Source organism: Amphiprion ocellaris, chromosome 18 (genome assembly GCF_022539595.1).
Source record: "Amphiprion ocellaris isolate individual 3 ecotype Okinawa chromosome 18, ASM2253959v1, whole genome shotgun sequence".
NCBI lineage: Eukaryota > Metazoa > Chordata > Actinopteri > Pomacentridae > Amphiprion > Amphiprion ocellaris.
In genome coordinates, this window is record NC_072783.1 from 26,068,033 (window position 1) to 26,087,553 (window position 19,521).

The 19,521-nt window shown below is 40.3% G+C and overlaps 3 protein-coding genes across 4 annotated transcripts; 2 read left to right on the plus strand and 1 right to left on the minus strand.

Moving 5' to 3' along the window:
- Positions 1 to 610: 610 nt before the first annotated feature.
- Positions 611 to 5,571, plus strand: zgc:92313 (uncharacterized protein LOC436869 homolog). The gene is made up of 6 exons (XM_023289826.3): positions 611 to 943; positions 1,139 to 1,251; positions 1,414 to 1,493; positions 3,985 to 4,256; positions 4,696 to 4,856; positions 5,041 to 5,571. The coding sequence occupies exons 1-6, from the start codon at positions 898 to 900 to the stop codon at positions 5,293 to 5,295; spliced, it is 927 nt and encodes a 308-aa protein (XP_023145594.2). The 5' UTR covers positions 611 to 897; the 3' UTR covers positions 5,296 to 5,571.
- A 254-nt stretch (positions 5,572 to 5,825) lies between these two features.
- mapk7 (mitogen-activated protein kinase 7) lies at positions 5,826 to 13,872 on the minus strand. 2 transcript variants are annotated; one of them, XM_023289814.3, is made up of 7 exons: positions 13,758 to 13,872; positions 11,608 to 11,882; positions 11,314 to 11,479; positions 9,198 to 10,750; positions 8,008 to 9,104; positions 7,674 to 7,798; positions 5,826 to 6,170 (listed from the first exon to the last, which is right to left on the minus strand). In XM_023289814.3, exons 2-7 carry the CDS (start codon positions 11,876 to 11,878, stop codon positions 6,023 to 6,025), a joined length of 3,360 nt encoding a protein of 1,119 aa, XP_023145582.2. In that variant the 5' UTR covers positions 11,879 to 11,882; positions 13,758 to 13,872; the 3' UTR covers positions 5,826 to 6,022. The 2 variants fall into 2 exon arrangements, with proteins under 2 accessions (XP_023145582.2, XP_054860677.1); XM_055004702.1 differs by having other exon boundaries at positions 13,752 to 13,841.
- Positions 13,873 to 15,807: 1,935 nt separating this feature from the next.
- Positions 15,808 to 18,387, plus strand: vkorc1 (vitamin K epoxide reductase complex, subunit 1). The gene is made up of 3 exons (XM_023289809.3): positions 15,808 to 16,082; positions 16,723 to 16,832; positions 17,900 to 18,387. The coding sequence occupies exons 1-3, from the start codon at positions 15,901 to 15,903 to the stop codon at positions 18,109 to 18,111; spliced, it is 504 nt and encodes a 167-aa protein (XP_023145577.2). The 5' UTR covers positions 15,808 to 15,900; the 3' UTR covers positions 18,112 to 18,387.
- The last annotated feature ends 1,134 nt before the right edge of the window (positions 18,388 to 19,521 follow it).

The following is a 19,521-nucleotide window of genomic DNA, read 5'->3' on the forward strand; positions in this document are numbered from 1 at the left end:
CAGTGCCAAGACGGCTGCCTTTGTGGCCTCACAAAATTCTCTTGTTTTAGTCATTATGTGAGAGCTGACAACTTCTGAATTGTGCTACGGCTTGAATATAAGCAGGAAACCACTCTAGACCTTTGCATGTGCTGTGCTACTTATGACATGAAATGGCCTCTTATATACTCTGGGAATACAGTTAAGCTTAAGCATGTCAAATAGGACATGAAGGATTATGTAATCAGCTGCATTTTTTTTTTTTTTTTTTTTGTCTTGTTCATTGTATTCTTCAGGTAATATACCTTTAGTGGTACCAGGCATTAATATGAACAAGAAATTGAAGAAAACAAGGATGGTCTAGTAATTTTTTCCATGACTGTAAATATAATAGTACAATTGGCAAAAAACTAAATATAAAAATTTGCATGCTAAAATAAAGCAACGCAGCATCCTACATGGATTAAATGTCTGTAATTTAGCAACCTGAACGGTAATATTTGCAGCAGCCATTTACCCACAAAAGACTACCTCTTCCTAAATATCCTATGGAGGAATCTGATTGGTCTGCCGTTACATTCTTTCCATTCCATTGGCTTAGGTGGACTAAGGGGGCGGGACATAAGTTTTGATAGGTTGCAGGTGGGGCTACAGGTAGCAGCTGATTGAGACCGAAACGTTTACTCCGAAATTAGTAGATATAAAGTGATTTGGTAAAACCTGAGACCCTTTGAGGGATTTATTATCGACGGAAGAACGCGATTTTGACACGTGACTTTGTTAATTTGATTTTCTGTTGCAGTTTCTGTTATAGGACAGAAGAAATTCTACAGTAAATGTAGTTTTATCGAAGTAAAATTAGATTTATCCGCGTCCGGGGTGTAGTTGTGATAGATTTGTAGCGCAAAACGCAAAAAAATGTCGCCGAAACTACGGTTTCTTGCTAGTTTGTGGTGTTTAACAGGTGAGTGTCTACCGTTATGCTGTGTCTCCTCCCTGTCTTTCCCTCCTCTCGCCATGTTTCTTTGTCCGCCTGAAAAACACATATTTTATGCTCGTATCTAATTGAACCAAACATAATTGGCGTGTTTTACGGTAAAACAGCTCGCCTGCTTTGGTCTGGGTGGAGGAAAAATGTAAATAATGCACATTTGTTTAGGTATTTCGGCTTCATATGCGCAAGAATGTGGCCGACCACCGTTAATGGAGAACAGGATTGTGGGAGGGATGGACGCCTCAGACGGGGCTTGGCCGTGGCAGGTGGATATACAGGTAGGAAACGCGGGCTTTTACGCCCTAATCCCGTGATGCTGTTGGGTCTCAGTTGTGCCTGTGGGCAGATACACGTGTGGTTTCAGTGTATCAGACTGCTGAGAGAGGGGGTTTGCCTGTGATGCTGAGGTGACTCACTCTTCCTCTCCCCTCGGCTTGCAGAAAGGCCGTGATGGTCATGTCTGTGGAGGCTCCATCATCACCGAGAGTTGGGTCCTATCAGCCGCCCACTGTTTCCCCAAGTAAGAAAGCTCTCCTCAGACAAATAAATCATCAGGTAAAGCGGATTAGCCGCTGTCTGCTTCTGTTGTGAGTCTGTCCTGACGGGGACCACTGCTGTTTTTGATAAAAGCCTTCAAGAAAACGCATATTTTCAAAAGCAAAATGTCTTAACCAGCCATCATATTCAAATTAGTATTCAAAAAGTATGTTCAGGTTAGAAGAGGGGCATATTTTCACTACTGTTCAAAAATAACTTTATTTATATAAAGTGCTTTGACAGGTAAAACGTGCAACAATCAAGCAAGACATTTTATTTAAATCAGACAGTTTAACACACTTTTCTAAAATACTTTTCTGTTTACTTGTCTGTCTGTCTATCTATCTATCTATCTATCTATCTATCTATCTATCTATATGTATAATACTTGTTTTTTACAACTGTTCATTGTTTGTTATACTATGTTGTTTTTGTTTTTTTTGGAAGTGCCAACAAAGTTTCATTGCAGAAAATGCAATGACAACAAATATCCTCGAGTCCACAGGACACAAGTCAGAGCAGTCAGTTAAAATAAATCGTAATGATAGATTAGCACGTAAATCAAACAAGGGAACTAGGCAGTTTGAAAATTAAAGAATAAGCTTTAACGTTCAAAAAATTTGAGAATTAAAGAATTACAGACACGGCATCACACCAAACAACTAGGCAGCTAAAATTAGAATAGAACAAGGGAGAACATCTAAAATAAACAGGACATAATACAAAATGAAACACTAAAACGAAATAAAGCTCAAAGTAAACTTCACATAAAAGCAAGTCTATAAAAGTGGGTTTTAAAAAGTGATTTAAAAGAAATTACTGACTCTGCAAGCCTTATCTTCTCAGGCAGGTCGTTCCATTTTGTGACTTCCATGAAAACTCACACTTTTATCCATGTGCTAACATAACTGCACAAGGGTTTTCTAATCATCAGTTAGCATTTCAACACCATTAACTAACACAATGTAGCATTAGAACACAGGAGTGATGGTTGCTGGAAATGTTCCTCTGTACCTCTATGGAGATATTCCATTAAAAATCAGCTGTTTCAAGTTAGAATAGTCATTTACCACATTAGCAATGTTTAGACTGGTTTTCTGATTAATTTAAATGTTATCTTCATTAAAAAAAAAGGCTTTTCTTTCAAAAATAAGGACATTTCTAAGTGACCCCAAACTTTTAAACGATAGTGTGTTTGCATACAAGTAATATTTCCTGCACAGAAGAGGGGCGTAGTAAAAAGTTTGACACAGCCAGGCTCAGATTGAGTTAATCAGCTTGACAAAATGTAAAACCTCAGTCAGAGGTAATGGGTATTGTGACGGTAGTTATCTGTTTTGTTTGTTAATCCAGGTTTTCTCCACGAGTCTCTGTGCACGCTACTATAAAAGGGTCTGTCCTCTACACAAAATGGACCGATACTGTGCCGCCCACTTCAGTCAACAGGAACAGTTTGTCATACTGGATAGCTGCAAGGAACGTACAACTTGTTACTGTATCCTTGTTAAACATCAATCATTAAACTTGTTAATCGTTGAAGTTATTTATTTTACCACTCAGTACACTCTCAAAGCAGTAGCTAATTTCAAATATGACAGCAGCACAGTCCATCTCTTAAATTTCATTCATTAAATTATAATGAATCCATTTAGTTCTGACACTGTCCCATAATGAAGGATAGTTGAATATCATATTAGTTTTTGTCCAAATCAAACTGAAATTAATGCTATTGATTGAATATTTTCTGTGATAAATGCCAGTAAACGAACCAATTTACTAATCTGTGCTCTATTAACTGCAGTACCAGCAGTGTAAAACAGACTTGGCAGTAAATCAGGAGCAAAAATAAAAACCTGTGCATTTTCTGCAACTGAATGCATTCATGTTCCTGTTGCAACTTCACAGCTTTGTTCAATGCCATGAATAGCATCCAGTTTAACAGGTTTTCAGATATGATGTTTTCATCAGCTGAAAATCTGTACCACTCAGAGAATATTGTCAGGAAAACGTTTGGTGAAAGGATGATGCTTCTTTCAGCCGATTTGAATCCCAAACTCTAAGTAAAACTTCCTCCACTTCAGGTTAGCTGTGCAGCATCAGTTACCATGGTGATCTAGCAAGTCAAACGTGAGCCACCTTCATTACATCGAAAACTGCGGATTTAGGCTCAACATACCTCGAACCCGTTGTACTTGATTCATAGTACGGCCCTCTGAAAGTCTTAAAGACAAGAATTCTGGTTGTAAAAAAGAACAAACGCAAATCCCACAAAGTTGTGCTCGTTCATTTGATTCATTGCATGTTTTAAATTTCCAACCTACAATGTGATCATCCCCCCATTTCAGGGAACATCTGCTCAGCATACATTCAGTCTTTAGTTACTATAAAATATACATGTAAAGGTTTCACATTTCACATCCCTCTAGATTTCCAGTCGAGCAGGTTTAATGTGTTGTCCTTCTGTCCTCTTTCAGTCCATCTGACCTGAGCTCCTACATCATCTACGTCGGCCGATACCAGCTGAACGGCTACAACCCGTACGAGTCGTCGCGCGGCGTGAGCCAGGTGGTGGTCCCGTACGACTACGACGAGCCGCACAGTGGGAAAGATGTGGCGCTGGTGCAGCTGTCCAGCCCGATAACCTGGTCAGATCGTGTCCGTCCCGTGTGCCTGCCCTCCTCTGGCACCTCGTTCCCAGGGGGCATGATGTGCTATGTCACCGGCTGGGGGAACATCCGGGAAGGCGGTAAGGCTTGCCGAATTCTGCATGTAACTTTTATTTATTTACCACCAGTCATCACAAACTTTTAGGTAAAAAGTCAAACGATTCAAGAAAACTAAAGTTTCCATTCCAATATCAGAGTAATTCAGGCATATATGTTTGAACTAGAGAAAGATTCTGAACAATAATACAAAAAGTCCTACTCAAGTTTACAGGATTGGTTCCTTTGGAACCCTGAAAGTCTAATTTAGTTTTTGAAACTGTCATTGATACCCAACATTTTTAAGGTAGAAATGCTCAGCCATGGTGTTCACAGCTTATTCTCCTGCCTTATGAAGAACACCATATGGCAATTTTCACCACAGTGGCTGGTTTCTTTTGTGCCATATTAGGTAATAGTAAGAAAAAAGTTCTGAAACTCCTTTTGTTCTTCATCTTCCATCTGTCGTCATGCCCCTCCCAGTCCCTCTGTCAGGCATCGGGACTCTGCAGGTAGTGCAGGTGCCAATCATCTCCCAGAGTTCATGTCAGGAGATGTACCAAACGGACCCGAAGGAGCAGGTGGACATCCTGTATGACATGATCTGTGCTGGATTCCAGGAGGGCGGCAAGGACTCCTGCCAGGTACTGTTGGATCAGCTGTTTGTGTTCTTGTGTTTACATTCCCAAAACAAGAACCTACAACGAAAATAACTTGGATTGCTGCTTCTTTTCTGCTGCCATCCACTGTCTAGTTTGTAAAAACCTTCCGTTTTAGCACTTTGATTCCTCCCAGGGGTGAAAGCCGAGCGTGTGCTTTTCTTCTCAGGGGGATTCAGGAGGGCCCCTCGTCTGCCAGATGGTAAATGGGACCTGGGTGCAGGCAGGAGTGGTGAGTTTTGGTCTGGGCTGTGGCAACAGAAACAAGCCAGGTGTGTATGCCAGACTGACCAGCTACTCACGCTTCATCAGCGACACGATACCAGAGATCCGACTGCACGGCCGAGCTAATCAGAACTGGTGCCATTGGTCCGTCGTGTCGGTCAGCGTCCTTTCCACTCTGCTGATGCTGCTTCACAGATGAAACGCTTTAAAACTGGATTTTAGGGAGGCAGAATGTAAAACAGGCTGAATGAAGGAGATTACTTGTGAATGTCTGGCTCAAAGTGGTCCTGAATAGTCCAAATCTGTCACATGCACATAAAGCCATATCAAACCTAAAATCCTAATTTTTAAAACTCTGCATTATGTACTTTGATTCCAAGTAGTTTTGATAGGTTTGTATTTTAAATCAGAATTATGAACTAAATAAATCATGTCTTTTTGTATTTGAAATAAATTGTTAATTTGATTCTTAAAATCACCTCACTGGTCTGTTCAACCACCTTTGTATCATGTTATTTATGGACTCAATCTTCAGTTGTGTCCTTTCAAAACTTTTTAAGGCAGCCATTTCAGCTGGAAACACATAATTAGCTGTGAAGTAATTTTAACTTTCTTGGGTAAAAGTATTTAGCGTACAATATGTTACATTTTTTTTCTTAAAATGACATCGACATTTTAAATGACCTTATCTAGGCTTACTGTAGTTTATTAAATATCCAGACACAGACAGGTGATGACAGTTTTCTTTATTAAAAACAAAGCGCAGCATGTCATAATGGTAAAAAAAAAAAAAAAGACTGCTTAATCGTGCCTATTAAAAAAGCCAGCGTTTAAATTAATTTTATAAATCTTAAAGCAGGATTTTCATTGTAAAAAAAACAAAAACATTTACACAAATCCAAGTGTCGTCTTCCTGAAAGGGTCAGTCAGGCATCTGGGGGAATGGTATCGGAGAGAATCATGGGAGAACCGAGCTGCAACTCCTGCTGCAGCGACTCCAAATCGGCTGGAGTCATGCGGTGAATCTCGCTCCAGTCGGATAAGAGGGAGGCCGAGAGAGGGGCCGAGTCGTAGCTGATGAAGACAAACAAAATGCAGAAGGCATGAAAGAAAGTGTCAACACTGTCCTAAATAATACTTGGATGCATGTCATTAAATGCAGCACATTTTATTTGTAACAAAAGGCTAGTTCAAAACCACTTTTTCAGTGCTTGGTCAAAGTTAATTACATTTGCTGCTTTGACGCTTTTAGAAGTCATTTACTTGTTATTATTAAGGATAACTCTAAAGACATCAGCTAAATCATTTGCTGAAATTAAACCATCCAGAGGAAACATGAAGCAGGTTGGAGGGCTCTGATTACATTATACTTTTGACATGACAGTGAGATCTGTTGTTTGCACTTGGTGTGTTGACATGCGTCATCTGACTTGACACTGCAACTCTGCTCCTTTGCTGGGTTTAATAACCGTCTAAAACTAGCTTCCATGTAGAAGGAAGAACATTAAATTGTATTACTGTATGACTGAATAAGTAGATATTACTGACCAGCTTTCAGATATTAGTTTGGATTGTGTCAACTGCAAAGGTGTGTTGACAGAACTGTAGGGCATGATTCTTAAATGAACACACTATTGCTGCTTGCTTGGACACAGTTACACATTGGATTATGTTCTGAGTAATGGTGAAGAGCATTTTTCTCTTTTATAGACAAGTCATCGAGTAAATAACTAGCAGATTCTAATATAATCGGTTCATGTTTGCAGCCATGAAACCAAATACTTTGAAATTCACCCCTTTATAGGCAAGTCTTGCCTCTCAGCAGCCAACTTTGTAGTTCCCTGGGCAGTTATTTTGGGCGAACAAGACCAGACACCTATTTAAATGAATGATGATAGAGCCATAGCTGCAATTTCAAAGATCACAACATAAAAACTACATGTATAGAATCACCGAGCAAATTGGCACACTGAAAAAAATGTTGTGGCTTTGCCCTAAAATAAGGTCTGAAAGTTTTTTTTTTTTTTTGAAGCCGTTGTCTTTCATAGTTAGTATAGTGACCCAAAGCAGGAATTCGGTACAAGAAATACTTCAATTTTACTTAATTTGTCTAACTCAGACTGCTGACATCAGCCTAACTTTTTTGCACAAAACTAGAACTGTAGATTTTGTGCTGAATGTCCTGAATTGAAATTGTTTTCGGAATGGATCTCCTTGCAGCCACTAAGGATAAGAGCAACACTTACAGTGACTAGTTATGATTTTAATGTACATACGCGCTTGTTAATATTCCATTAAGACACAGGTGGAATAAATGAGAACCTATCTTGCATTTACTGTGAAGAATTTGGTGCAAAAATAAGATATCAATGTAAGAACACAGCTACACAAATATTTAGAATACTGTTGTAACAGAAGTGGAACTATTGTGCAGCTGTATAGCCTACATGGAAACTAGAACAGCTACCAGGTGCAAATAACTGTCTTGACTTGAATGGGTTATACTGAGGCCAAAACACTTTTTTTTTCAGCAGCAGACATCCTTCTTTTCCCCATAAATGCTGTATTAGACCTCACCTGTCAGAGTGTTGCAGGTCTGTGAGGGATTGGTTGAGAAGGTCATCCAGATCAAAGCCCACACCATACCCAGCCCCACTGCCCTTAGGGGTGACTGAGAACACAGGGGGTAAAACGTCCTCTACCTGACAGGAGAAGGTGGAAAACATTGGGTCAACTGAACTCTGTAGCCTTTGGATCAGTTCAAGGCAAGCAGAAGATTGACTTTTAAGCCTGGTATATATGTACAAGAACAATATATTTAAGGCATCAGTAGTGCGTTGTCCATACATGTAACATCTTTTGGAGAAAAATTCTTCTTGAGAAAAACTTTGCAATAAATTACTATGCACACCTGGGACTTTGAGAGCTGTAGTGTCACAGTGTGGATGTCAGGGGCGATGGAAGGTCCTTGCTGTCCAGTATCTGTGAATCCTAAGCTGGGATGTGGCTGAGAAGGGACCCCTAAAGCCCCACAGAGAGGGTTTGTTGACTGTGGTCCGGTTTTCTCTCCTACAGAGGGACAAAGTTTCTCCATTGGCCCGGCATTTGCAGTCAAGGAGTTATTGTGGGAGTTGAGGTTATTCTGACCCCTGATATCCACATTCCCGTTTGTCTCTCTGGTGCTCAGTGTTGGAGCTTTAGACAAAAAACTCTCCAGGGGAAGCAGCTGCGACTGAGGTTGAGGATCAGGTTGGGTTTGACTCTGAGGCTGGGGCTGGAGAAAGTTCGATGGTTGCGACGTCCTGTTTGGTTGTTGTGGTGGCCTCGTCTCTAATTGCTGCCCACTCCAATTCCCCAAGCAGTTAAATCCACTTTGCCCATTGCTCTTGTGAGGTTTGAGTGTGTTGTTTTTAACAAAGCCACTAGTGACAGTCATTATATCCAGCCCTCCGCTTACAGCAACAACCATATCCGCTGGAGGCTTCCTCTGGCTCATGGAGAAAAGTAATGATGGTTGGTGGGTGCTGGGAGGCTGAAACAAGCCCGGCTGGTTGGGTTTTACTTGAGAAATTAACTGTTCATGAGACTGAATTTTCCGGCCCTCCTTATCTGTTTTACTGTTCAGTGCTCCTTGAGTGTTATCGCCAACAACAACACCTCTGTGCGAGTTCACATTACAGTCCTTCTTTGCTCCGTCGTTGGTAGAGGTCTGAGATTTCTCATTGCAGCTGTCCATCATCTTTGTCCAGCGCTGCAAAAGGCTTTTATCATTGTCACTTAGCAGAACCCCACCCAGCGAATCCCCTTTTTTTCCCTCTCTTCTTTCCTTTTCCTTCATTTTCCTCTCCCTCTCTCTTGCTCGCTCCTGCCTCTTCCTTCTTTTCTCCTCTCTCTCTCGTTGACGCTCCTGGGCTGTGACAGGCCGACGCAACTCTGGAACAGAAGACAGGGAGGACGATACACCTCCTCCTGCACCAGCGTCAATGCCCAGAGCAGAGGTACCTCCATCTGCAACGAAGACATCAGATCCAGATAAAACCAGGTTAAAGGATGGCATGTCAGTATAAAAAGCAAAGTATATCAGGAAAACAGTGAACTTACCACCCCTGGCTTTGTGTCTGTGAGCTGATTTCATTAAAGCTGCTCTAAGTGCAGCTTTGGTGTCCTCTGAAATGGCGCCTTCTTTTCTGGTTCCTTCTGCTGCACACGGAGGAGGCCTGACATTCTTGGACAGTGACTGTGAAAGGGACTGAGAAAGCGACTGGGCCTGTGCCACAGAGAGAGAAAGGGAAGGCACAGTGGTGGGAAGGGGAGTCATGGTCTGTGCTGGTGTAGTAGGAATGGAGGTGGGAGCCTGGCTCATGGGCTGGCTCTGGCTGTTTTGAGCCAGGGGAGTTTGACTGCTAGTTAGCTGCTCCTGAGCCTCACTGTCTCTCATTGTTTCTGATGGCGCGTCCTGACTAGCCACCGGTGTTGTTAAATCTATAGTCTCAGGCTGACCGCTGTCCGAGTTCGCGCTGGGCATGTCCACGTCAACTGGGCCACCTTCGCTTTTAGTGAGGAGAGGCAAATTATGGGTCACATGAGGCGGGGCAACTTCTAACAGAGATGCAGGCTTATTAAATGTCTTCATCTGATTTGTAAATGCATGGTTCCCTTCTGCTGGTGCGTGGTCCTGTTGCTGCTGAGATTGCACTTCCCTCATTTGGGGCGGCTGTATCTGTGCTGTTTGCGGGTGTTGTGCCATAGGAACCAATGTTGACTTGTTCAGGTTGACAGTCGCAGGCTGAGCGGTATGCTGGTTACCGTTTGGTGCTGCAGGTCCGCCGTTTATCCTCGCCAAGGGCCTGAACTGCAGTCTCTGACGACAGCTCTGTTTGTTTTGATGAAAGTCCTGAATCTCCATCAGAATTGCCTCTTTAATTTGTTCTCTGTTCATCTGAAGCTTGTCGAACTCAAAGTCAAAAGCTGGCACACAAATCGGCTCATCGTCTGGGTCGTGGTACTTCGTCAGGTAAGGATGCTCCAGAGCTTCTGTCACACTGATTCGTTCACGAGGGTCAAATCGCAACATGGCTGCTAGCAGGTTCAAAGCCTCTGGGTCAGCTTGTGGGTACAGTTCGGCCAAAGGCACAGCGGACCGTGATGGAAGACTCTGAACGTAAGAGCGCACCCTGTCAGCCCTAATAGCACCTATTAAACCCTCTGGAGGAGTGCCTAACACGTTCAAAATGAGCTGCAGCTGGTGTACATAGTGCTTCCCGGGAAAAAGCTGCTTCCGCCCCAACATTTCGGCAAAGATGCAGCCCACTGACCACAAGTCGATGGCCAAACTGTAGTGATTCAGAGACAGCAGGAGTTCAGGAGCACGGTACCATCGAGTTGCAACGTATTCGGTCATGAAGGAATGAGACTCCTCCGGATGTGAACTGAGACCCCTTGCCATGCCGAAGTCGCCAATCTTTAGCTCACAGTTTTCATTCACCAGCAGGTTGGAGGGTTTGAGGTCACGGTGGATGACGTTGGCAGAGTGCACGTACTTAAGGCCACGGAGGAGCTGGTACAGAAAGTAGCGTGTGTGCTCTGGGGTTAGTGTCTGGGTTGAGTGTATGATCTGGTGCAGGTCACTCTCCATGAGGTCCAACACCACATACCTGCAGACACACAGGAAGAGGAAAAGTGAGATAAGGTAGGTACACACAATCTGCTCATTTAACAAGAACTAAAATCATTTTGAACCATTGACTGAGAGCAAACTGTGGCCAAGAGATGAAAATATGCATAGTGGTAGAATTTAATTTACAGCATAAAATGACACTATGACTTACTAAATTCATCCGTAACAGACCTAAGACAAGTTTACTGAAGCTTATTAGTCTTCTAAACATGAATCATCTGAAGACACTCCCTTCATTTATGATAGTTTTCCTGCATATCTTACAAAATATTCCATCTCAGAAAAAGCTAATACAGCATTGTAACATGTGTAGGACAAAGTTTTCAGGTCAATATTTTTGATTTATAGTGATAAACTTAAGTCAAATAGTGAGATGTGGGTGAAAAGTGCCTTAAAGTTAAGAAAACTATTAATAATAATATAACATCCATTTCTGTGAACATGTGAGTAAATTTCCAGATCTAAGATTTAATAATAAACTCAGAGGTCTACAGACTGCTCTGGTATGAGGAAGTTAGAATGAAAATAAAAGGTACATACACAGACTTGAAGGCAGAATGAGGAAGGTTCGGCTGCAGGATGTCTTTGATGGCAATAATGTTGTCATGTTTGAAGTGCTTGAGAATCTTCAACTCTCGCAAGGTGCGTTTGGCATTTGTCACTACTTCAAAAGCATTGGAGATCTTCTTTATCGCCACCTGCTGGCCTGTGAACGGTAAATATAGAGCACAGTTTCAAGGGCAATGTAATCTGATAATGACTATGGTCATTCCATTATGAGTGACAATTGTAGTGCACACAGAATGAGTGTTTTCTTTACTAAATAAGCACTACCGTTATCCCTCCTCCTGGCGGATGAAACGACTCCATAGGCCCCAGTGCCGATGGTTTCAATAACGTCATATTCCTCCCCGACGTCAAACTTCACATCGAGAGAGTGTGCTTTAAGCAAAGCCAGGTTTTTTGCTGCTGTGCTGGTGTCTGCAGTGCTGCCTGTAGCCTCGACTCCACGCTGGTTCTGGGTTTCTCTGCTTTTGTTGGTGGCCATTCTTTCAGATGCTGCCGGTTGACCATTTTTGCATTCCCCACCCTCCTTAGTTGACATTTTTCTGTAAAATTAAAAAAAAAAAAAAAATCACAGATAACAAACTGATTCATATTTGTACTGATCATATTTGACCCAGCTGTGTTTGGCATTTTTTAAATACAACTAAGCCTTAGTGATATAATTGAAATCATGATTATCAGATTGAATATTTTCTAATATGTTACACTATAATATGACAAATGCAGGCAACAATCACAAAACTCTGACTAAAACAAATACTTTTTTTGAATGCTTATAATCACACCGAAGAATCATTTGTTTGGACAATACAATTATGTAGTTCAACATAGTCACATCTTAACGTGATTCTGCTGAAAGCTGAAGAACAAACATAGTGAGTTACTGACCAGCTTGAGATAACATGAAAGTGGCGCTAAAGCAAGTAGCGACTATTCTGATGATCAAATAAATCAATGAGTCAGAAATGCAAGAAAAATACAATCACAATTGCTTTTTCTAGCTTCTGGATAACACTCAATTTACGCTGTTTGGACAGAGTTAAATTAGTTGCTTTCAGCTCTTGGATTCTTGACACTTAACAGACTACACAGTTGGTGATTCAAAAAAAAAAATAAACACTTCAATCACTGTGGAAAAGAATTGTGATTCGTAGCAGCATTTAACAAAAGTGACATGCTCTTTAAAAACAAACTGATACAAATCTACTTATCAGTGTCATCTAAAGGTGAGCAAAATGTGATATGCTCAAAAGAAAACTCATAGTGGTCCAATGCTGCCTTCAAAACTAACCTGTGTGTTCTTGCAATAATTAACTCCTAGTTAGTAAAACAAAGGCACAAAATCCACTGAGCCTCTGGTCCTGAACCAAGAGCCACTGATTCAAACTAGTTCTTACTTTGAGTCAGTGTGAGCTTTAACGCCAGTCTCTCAAAGTTAAATCATACTGCACAACTGATCTTTTTTTTTTTTTTTTTTTAAGGAACAACTGGTAAATGTAGTTCATGGATGGGCAAACACATGCATTTTGAATTTAAGCTACTTCATCAGTGTTTGATGGGACGAAAATATGTTTGTTTTTTTTTAAACTATTAATAATGAGGTTGAAAGCATACAAAATGCCTCCTTATAATGAAATATGAACACTGAACCACTTTACTCAGTGATGAGTTCAGATAAAACACTATTTACTAAAGTATATTCTGAAATAGATCTATTTGTAGTAATTGTTTCTCTAACTACTAACAAGGAATGTTAAGAATGTTCTTCTGTAAACAAAGCATCCATTATGATTTCTCAGTGTGAATCAAGTGATTCTGTCTGAGGAAACCAGAAACTGCCTGAGACACCATCTTTTACGTTAAAGGTCACTCAGTCGTTACCAAGGTACACCTAAACAATCACAAGTGCAACTTTGCTTGATTAAGATTTAAAAAAAAAAAACAGCAATCTTGACGTGTCTCGGATGAAAAGACGTGTATTTCACCTTTTAAAAGGTGACAAACCAAACTAATTAAGTGAGAACAGGCTAATAGGACAGAAACGAGGCGTGACCAGCACGTTTTCCGGCGGCAACTTCACACCGTTAGGCCTGACGGTGAAGTGGCCGAAACCTGTAGCTCTCAGCCAAACAACGTCTCCACATCATAGCTGGGGTCTATGAACAAGTAGCTAGAGGACAAATCCCCAAGAGGGTACAATGACGATTCAGTTTTCCTACAAAATAGCGAGAAATAAGCCAACTACATGCTAAAGACACAGCCTTACCCACTTCTAGACGCAGGGGCGTAGGCTAGTTAACGTTACCTGAACCTCTAGCTTTCTAGGAACGTAAGCCGTTAAACCGCGTCTTTACCGTTTAAGTAACCCAACCAGACGGCACAGATAACCGTTTCAACATAACGGAACATACTTTCACCTTTTGAGTCAACCACCACATCCGTAGTTGCGTTTTTAATGCCGTAGCAGCACGACTATCTCTTGTTTTTGTCTGCCGCTTCTTCGTACAGTTCCGTATTGGGATTGAGTGTCATGCGGCGGACCAATGAGATGACGGGACGTCGACGGGGCCGTCCAATAGGAGTGACGGACAGGATGAGAGGCGGGACATTACGGCAGATAATAAGGTCTCTGTTTTGATTTATTTATTTATTTATTTATTTTTTGGGTGGTGACGCTGTTTTCAACGATTTAATTACTTTAGGAGGGGTCACAATTGGAGAAAATTACCTGCAGTTTATATGGATGAAGCACAACAATAACAACTGCGGAACAAACACCAGGAACACTGAAAATACTAATATTACTACTAATAATAATATTAGTACTAATAATGAAACAGATCAAAAAAAGAAAGAAAATACAGAAGAAAGTTTTATTTATACTTGGCTGCAACTCAAAGGGAAATAATATCCTTTTCACTCCAGTGCATTTGGAATATTTCATCTATATTTTATAAATAAATACCCGATATTGTGGTTTCAAGACAGTCTGATTAAACACATTTTTGTTTAACCATAGTTATTCATCTTGTGTGTACAATGTGAAGCTAAGTCAAGCTTTAAATATCAGGTTTTGATGCAAGATTCCTCATAAAGATAATAGACCAATATCTGTGTTTTTATTGGGTTATTTCTGGCTGATGATGATGGTATCCACATTTGGAAAAAATCATCCAGGCTCCACAGGTACTCATACTTTTACTTCATTTTATGTATTTTAAAAGCTGTAGTTAGCCTGCTGCTTATATTGCAGATTGGAATTTTGAGTCCCATTCTTGGGATTATTGTATCTGAGTTATTAAGATAGTCCTTTATTTCTCCCCATTTCGTGGGAAATTCACATTGTTACAGCAGCTTATGTAGCAATAAACATAGTAATAGTAATAAAATAATAATAAAATAGTAGTAATAATATTTACAATATGTGCAGGGATGAGAAATGAGAATGAAATAGCACAATGTCGACACACTGTAAACAATACAATATAAAGTGGCTTGAAAAAAAATAAGTTTAAAAAGTGCAAAGATGTAGCAGTAAAGGTTAATTCCTCAAGAAAAAAACAGACATATCAGGTAATAATACAGGACTCACTATAGCTGAAATGCATGACAGACTTGAATATTAATTGTATAGAACAAACTACTCCTGATGCTACTGCTAGTAATACCATTAATAACTGTAATGGTAAAAAACACGTGGGATTGTCCCATCTAACCTATTATAAATAAAGAACCAATGTCATGATTTGACGACAGTTTGATCCTAAACAGTTTCATTCGGCAATATCCATCACGTGAGTACAATATAAAGTTACATTTTGTTTTAAATATAAGGTTCTGACTCTGTGTGTGTGTGTGTATGTTTATATATATATAAATGTAGAACCACCTCAGCTGATCCTGTACTTTAGTGGTGCTGATTATTCTTAAAATGACAATGAAAGTGACTGTAACCAATTCACAAATGTGAACATGGACACAGTTTCCCTTTTTACCCAGTGTTTTACTGAGCATTTCCTAATAATAACAGTCATGACAAACAACAGTATAAAAATCCCCCAAAATGTTCCAGTTGTGGAATATACACGGACTACTTTAAATTTTTTTTTTATATATATTTAATTGATAGAGGTTTCTGTACTTGAATCAACCTGTACTTTGAATGCAGGATTTGTACCTGCTCTAATGTATTATTTTATAGTTGCTCCTTTTATTGAAGTAAATCCGGGTACTTCTTCCCCTACGTGTTGTATATGAGGTAATAGTCCAAACAACATATTGTGCAGTAAAAAGCTGCGGCTGTGTGGTATGAACAGTGAGGGCAGTTGTTAACATTTTTCCAAACAGACTAAAGTTCACAGTAAATACACAGTAAACGCCCATCTGGCTGAGCTAACATCTGGACCAGCGCGTCCAATCAGAGGCGGCTGCAAAACTCAGCTGGACCAATCAGAAGCGAGGATTTGATTTTCAACACGTCGGCCAGAGGATAGTTTAGCGACTGATTGCAGACTAATTCTAGACTCCTGATTCTGTCATACATTCATCCAAAGTGTCCACATGGCTGCGGCTGACGGGTTGCCGAAGTGGGAGAGAAAAGCGCGCATATTTTTGTGCCTTTTCGGTTTGGTTTTGTCCCTTTACGCGCTTCATGTGGAGCTGTCCCGAGAAAACGACCCAGACTACAGAGCGATGTGCGACCTGGGGGAGTCTGTGAGCTGCTCCAAAGTCTTCACCTCCAGGTAGGACTTTATCTGTTTGTTTTCCAGCCAGCGCATCTGTGCGCTTTTGTGCGCAGTCAGTCGACTTTTACCTGCGTTCCAGTGACTTCTGATCCACATTTGGGGTCATCTTTTACTTGCAAAACTGAAAATTTGAGATATTTTATGACAGTTCCAACCCCCTTCGTTGCCACGTGTTAGAAATTCCTCTGGAAACGCTTCACATCAAGTACCATTTTACATTATGAGAATACAAAGTTAATGTTTTTCTTTGGTTTTCAAGTTACAAGACCATCTCTACACATGATGTTTTTTAAAGATAAACTTTATTCATCCTGAGGGAAATTTGTGTGCTCGATATTGCTTAGAAGAAAAAAAAACAGAATAAATGTAGTTTCTAATAGAGCAACAATAAGATATAGTACATTACTAAATATAAAAACTAGTCAGCTAAAATAAAACTACAATAGAAAAGAAATAATACAGTCAACTAGTAAAGTAATATTGCAAGCAATACTGGAACATGTTTGATTCAGAAAGTAATATTACAAAGGATATTGATCATGTTGTTTAGTGTTAATACAAATTACAAAGCATTTTTCATTTCATTCTCAAGAATGTGCTGTTCTAACTGTTTTCTCTTTTTTTTTTTTTTTGGCAGATGGGGACGTGGTTTTGGTTTGGTCCAGTTGTTTGTGGCCCAAGATCATCCTCTGAACCAGCCCAACAGCGTGCTTGGCATCCTGTTTTACACTCTGCAGATGGGCCTTGGTTAGTCTGTCATTGTATTCTGCAAATTACAGTGCAATTCTGAGTGGTTTCAGACAGAATATTCTTTGCAATCCTTGGCTTGGCATGCATTTCAGCTATTTGAGTATTGTATCTTTTCTGAGTTAACGGTGAGGCCAATTCTTTTGTTTTTGCTCTAGATTGAAAACATCTGGGTTTGACATCAAATGATGAATATGAGACAAGAGATCAACATTTCAGCTTTTATTTCCAGGTCTATAGCAAAAACAAGAAAAGCACTCAGAGAACGCAGTACTCCACCACGGCTGCTCAGTCGTATCTTTTTCAACGGATGAAATCTTGAAAAAATTTGTGGCAGAAATCATGGCACCACAGAGTGTCCATTTAATATAGATGTACCCACAAACAAAATGACCTTGCGCTGAGCACAGGTGTGTGTTATGCATGTGTGCGTTATGTTTGGATACCAAATCACGTGACCTAAATATGTAGCGGGTGGCAGGAATTGATGGGACTCAGAAACACTCCCACAATTTAATCAGTTGTTCCTTGTATCATTTCCGACAGATAAGTCTCGATAAGTCCACAGCAGTCGATATGTAGTAGGATCACAATCGTGTGATCGTCAGCAGGCAGCTAAAGTAGTGTTCACATGTTGTCATGGTTACAGTGATGCCATGCAGCTATCTCGCATTGATATAGAAATCTTTATCAAATCCGTGGATCCAGACTAGAAGCTGTATCACTGCCAAAATCTAATCAGGTGGTCCTTGTGCCATTTCTGACCTTCCCTGAAAATTTTATCTAAATCTGTTAGTCTGTTTTTGAGTAATGTTGCTAACAGACAGACAGACAGACAGACGGACAGACAGACAGAAAGACAAACCAACACCGATCGTCACATAACTCCTTGGTGGAGTAATAAAGGAATTGGCCTCACTGTTCTAATACTTTTGGAGGGGAGTGAATGTATTAAATTCCAACTCTATTTTTAAGTCTATATTAGTTTGTGTTAGATTTCCAAATAATCCTCAGGTTGTGTTTTTTATTCCAACTCATGGTCTGAAATCCTTGGTTTTCGTCTGCAGGATTGTCTCTGTCTAAAAAAGCAGCAGTGTTTCTGGTGTTCGCCTCCTGGGTGTCTGTGGCCGGTTCACTCTATCTTGCATCTATTCTCGCCTTCGTTCTGGGGGATTTCTGCATGGTCTGTGTGTCAACATATATTGTCAACTTTGCATTGCTCTACACCAACCTGAAACGAAGGGGAGCCATTGAAGGAATGAAGGAAAAGGCTGGATAGAAAGTGTTACTTGTGAAATGTAACACCTTCTTTATTCCCCCTGCTAACCTGAAGCCACACTGGATCTGAAAAACAAATTCTCTCCCACAGTTTTTCTGCCATGCTCACAAGTGCATGTTCACGACTGTTTAACTCAGTGTATTTAGAGATAAATGACTGGATATTCATCTCAGAAGATCTATAGGAGGATTTTCAGGAGAGAAACTTGATAAAACGGCAGTTATTGTTGTATGTCATTGTGCATTTGTAATGCTGATTACACATTTTTGAATACTACCTCATGTTGACTGTGATTTATTCCTGACTTGTTAAGTAAACAGAAGTCCTGAAAGTGGATATTGACTAATCTACAGTGAATTAGTTGCTGGTAACACACACACAGTTACTCAATTATACCAGCAGAGGGAGCTAAATGCCCAAATATGATTTCATTTCAATTCAAACCAGCTTTACTGACATGAATGTTGCAGATGCATTATAGTCAAACTATATAAATGACTAACCACAACTTGCACAAGCAAAATGTTCATTAGAGCAAATGTACACAAACATAACCTGACTGAACAAAGGAGATTTAGGTTTTTTCATTTCCATGGTGAAGAATTTCTGGATTCATGATACTTATGAAGCATTATTTCTGAACACTTGACACATTCAGTCAGGAAGTGAATTATCCACACTGACAGAGGTCAAATGTTGTGTTCTTTTTAATATCATATTCACCTATAAACCACAACATTAAGGTAAAGTGAATAAAGTCGATCATCTTACAGTGCAACGCCCTGCTGGGAAATCTTGGATCCTGCTGTTTACACACTGCACAAATTAGCTCAGAAATGACTCAAGGAAAATGACCAACAGCTCAAGGTACTGACCTGTCCTCTTACCTCACAATACACCAATCTGATCGAGCATCTGTAGGATGCACCAGAACAAACTAGATCCACAGAGGCCCCATCCTGCAACCCAGAGTACCCCAAGGCTCTGCAGAGGATTTGACAGTACAAGTAGCACCTACACAATATTACAAATATGGTGTAAAATTACAGGCTTGTGAGGCAGTAGTTTATTTCCACGAGCCAAAAATAACACTTTTAAGGAATGAAAGACAAAATCAAAATCTCATTTTTCCATGTTCAAGCAGCAGATTCTTCACAGAGGGGAATTACTCATTAACAGTCAGAGCAGACACAAGCAGCACTGTGTTAAAGAAAGATTAATCTTATTAATGTATTAAGTCAGCAGTGCTGCCATTTGCAGAAGCACAGTCCTGCAGCACAAAAGGAAACAGTCTCCCACACTCTGACACCCACCCACAATCTGAACATTTAAATAGTCACAGAAACCACACCTGCGTGGTTACACGCAGCAATGTGGTGGCTTTGAAACTTCTAACATTGTTTGCATGCA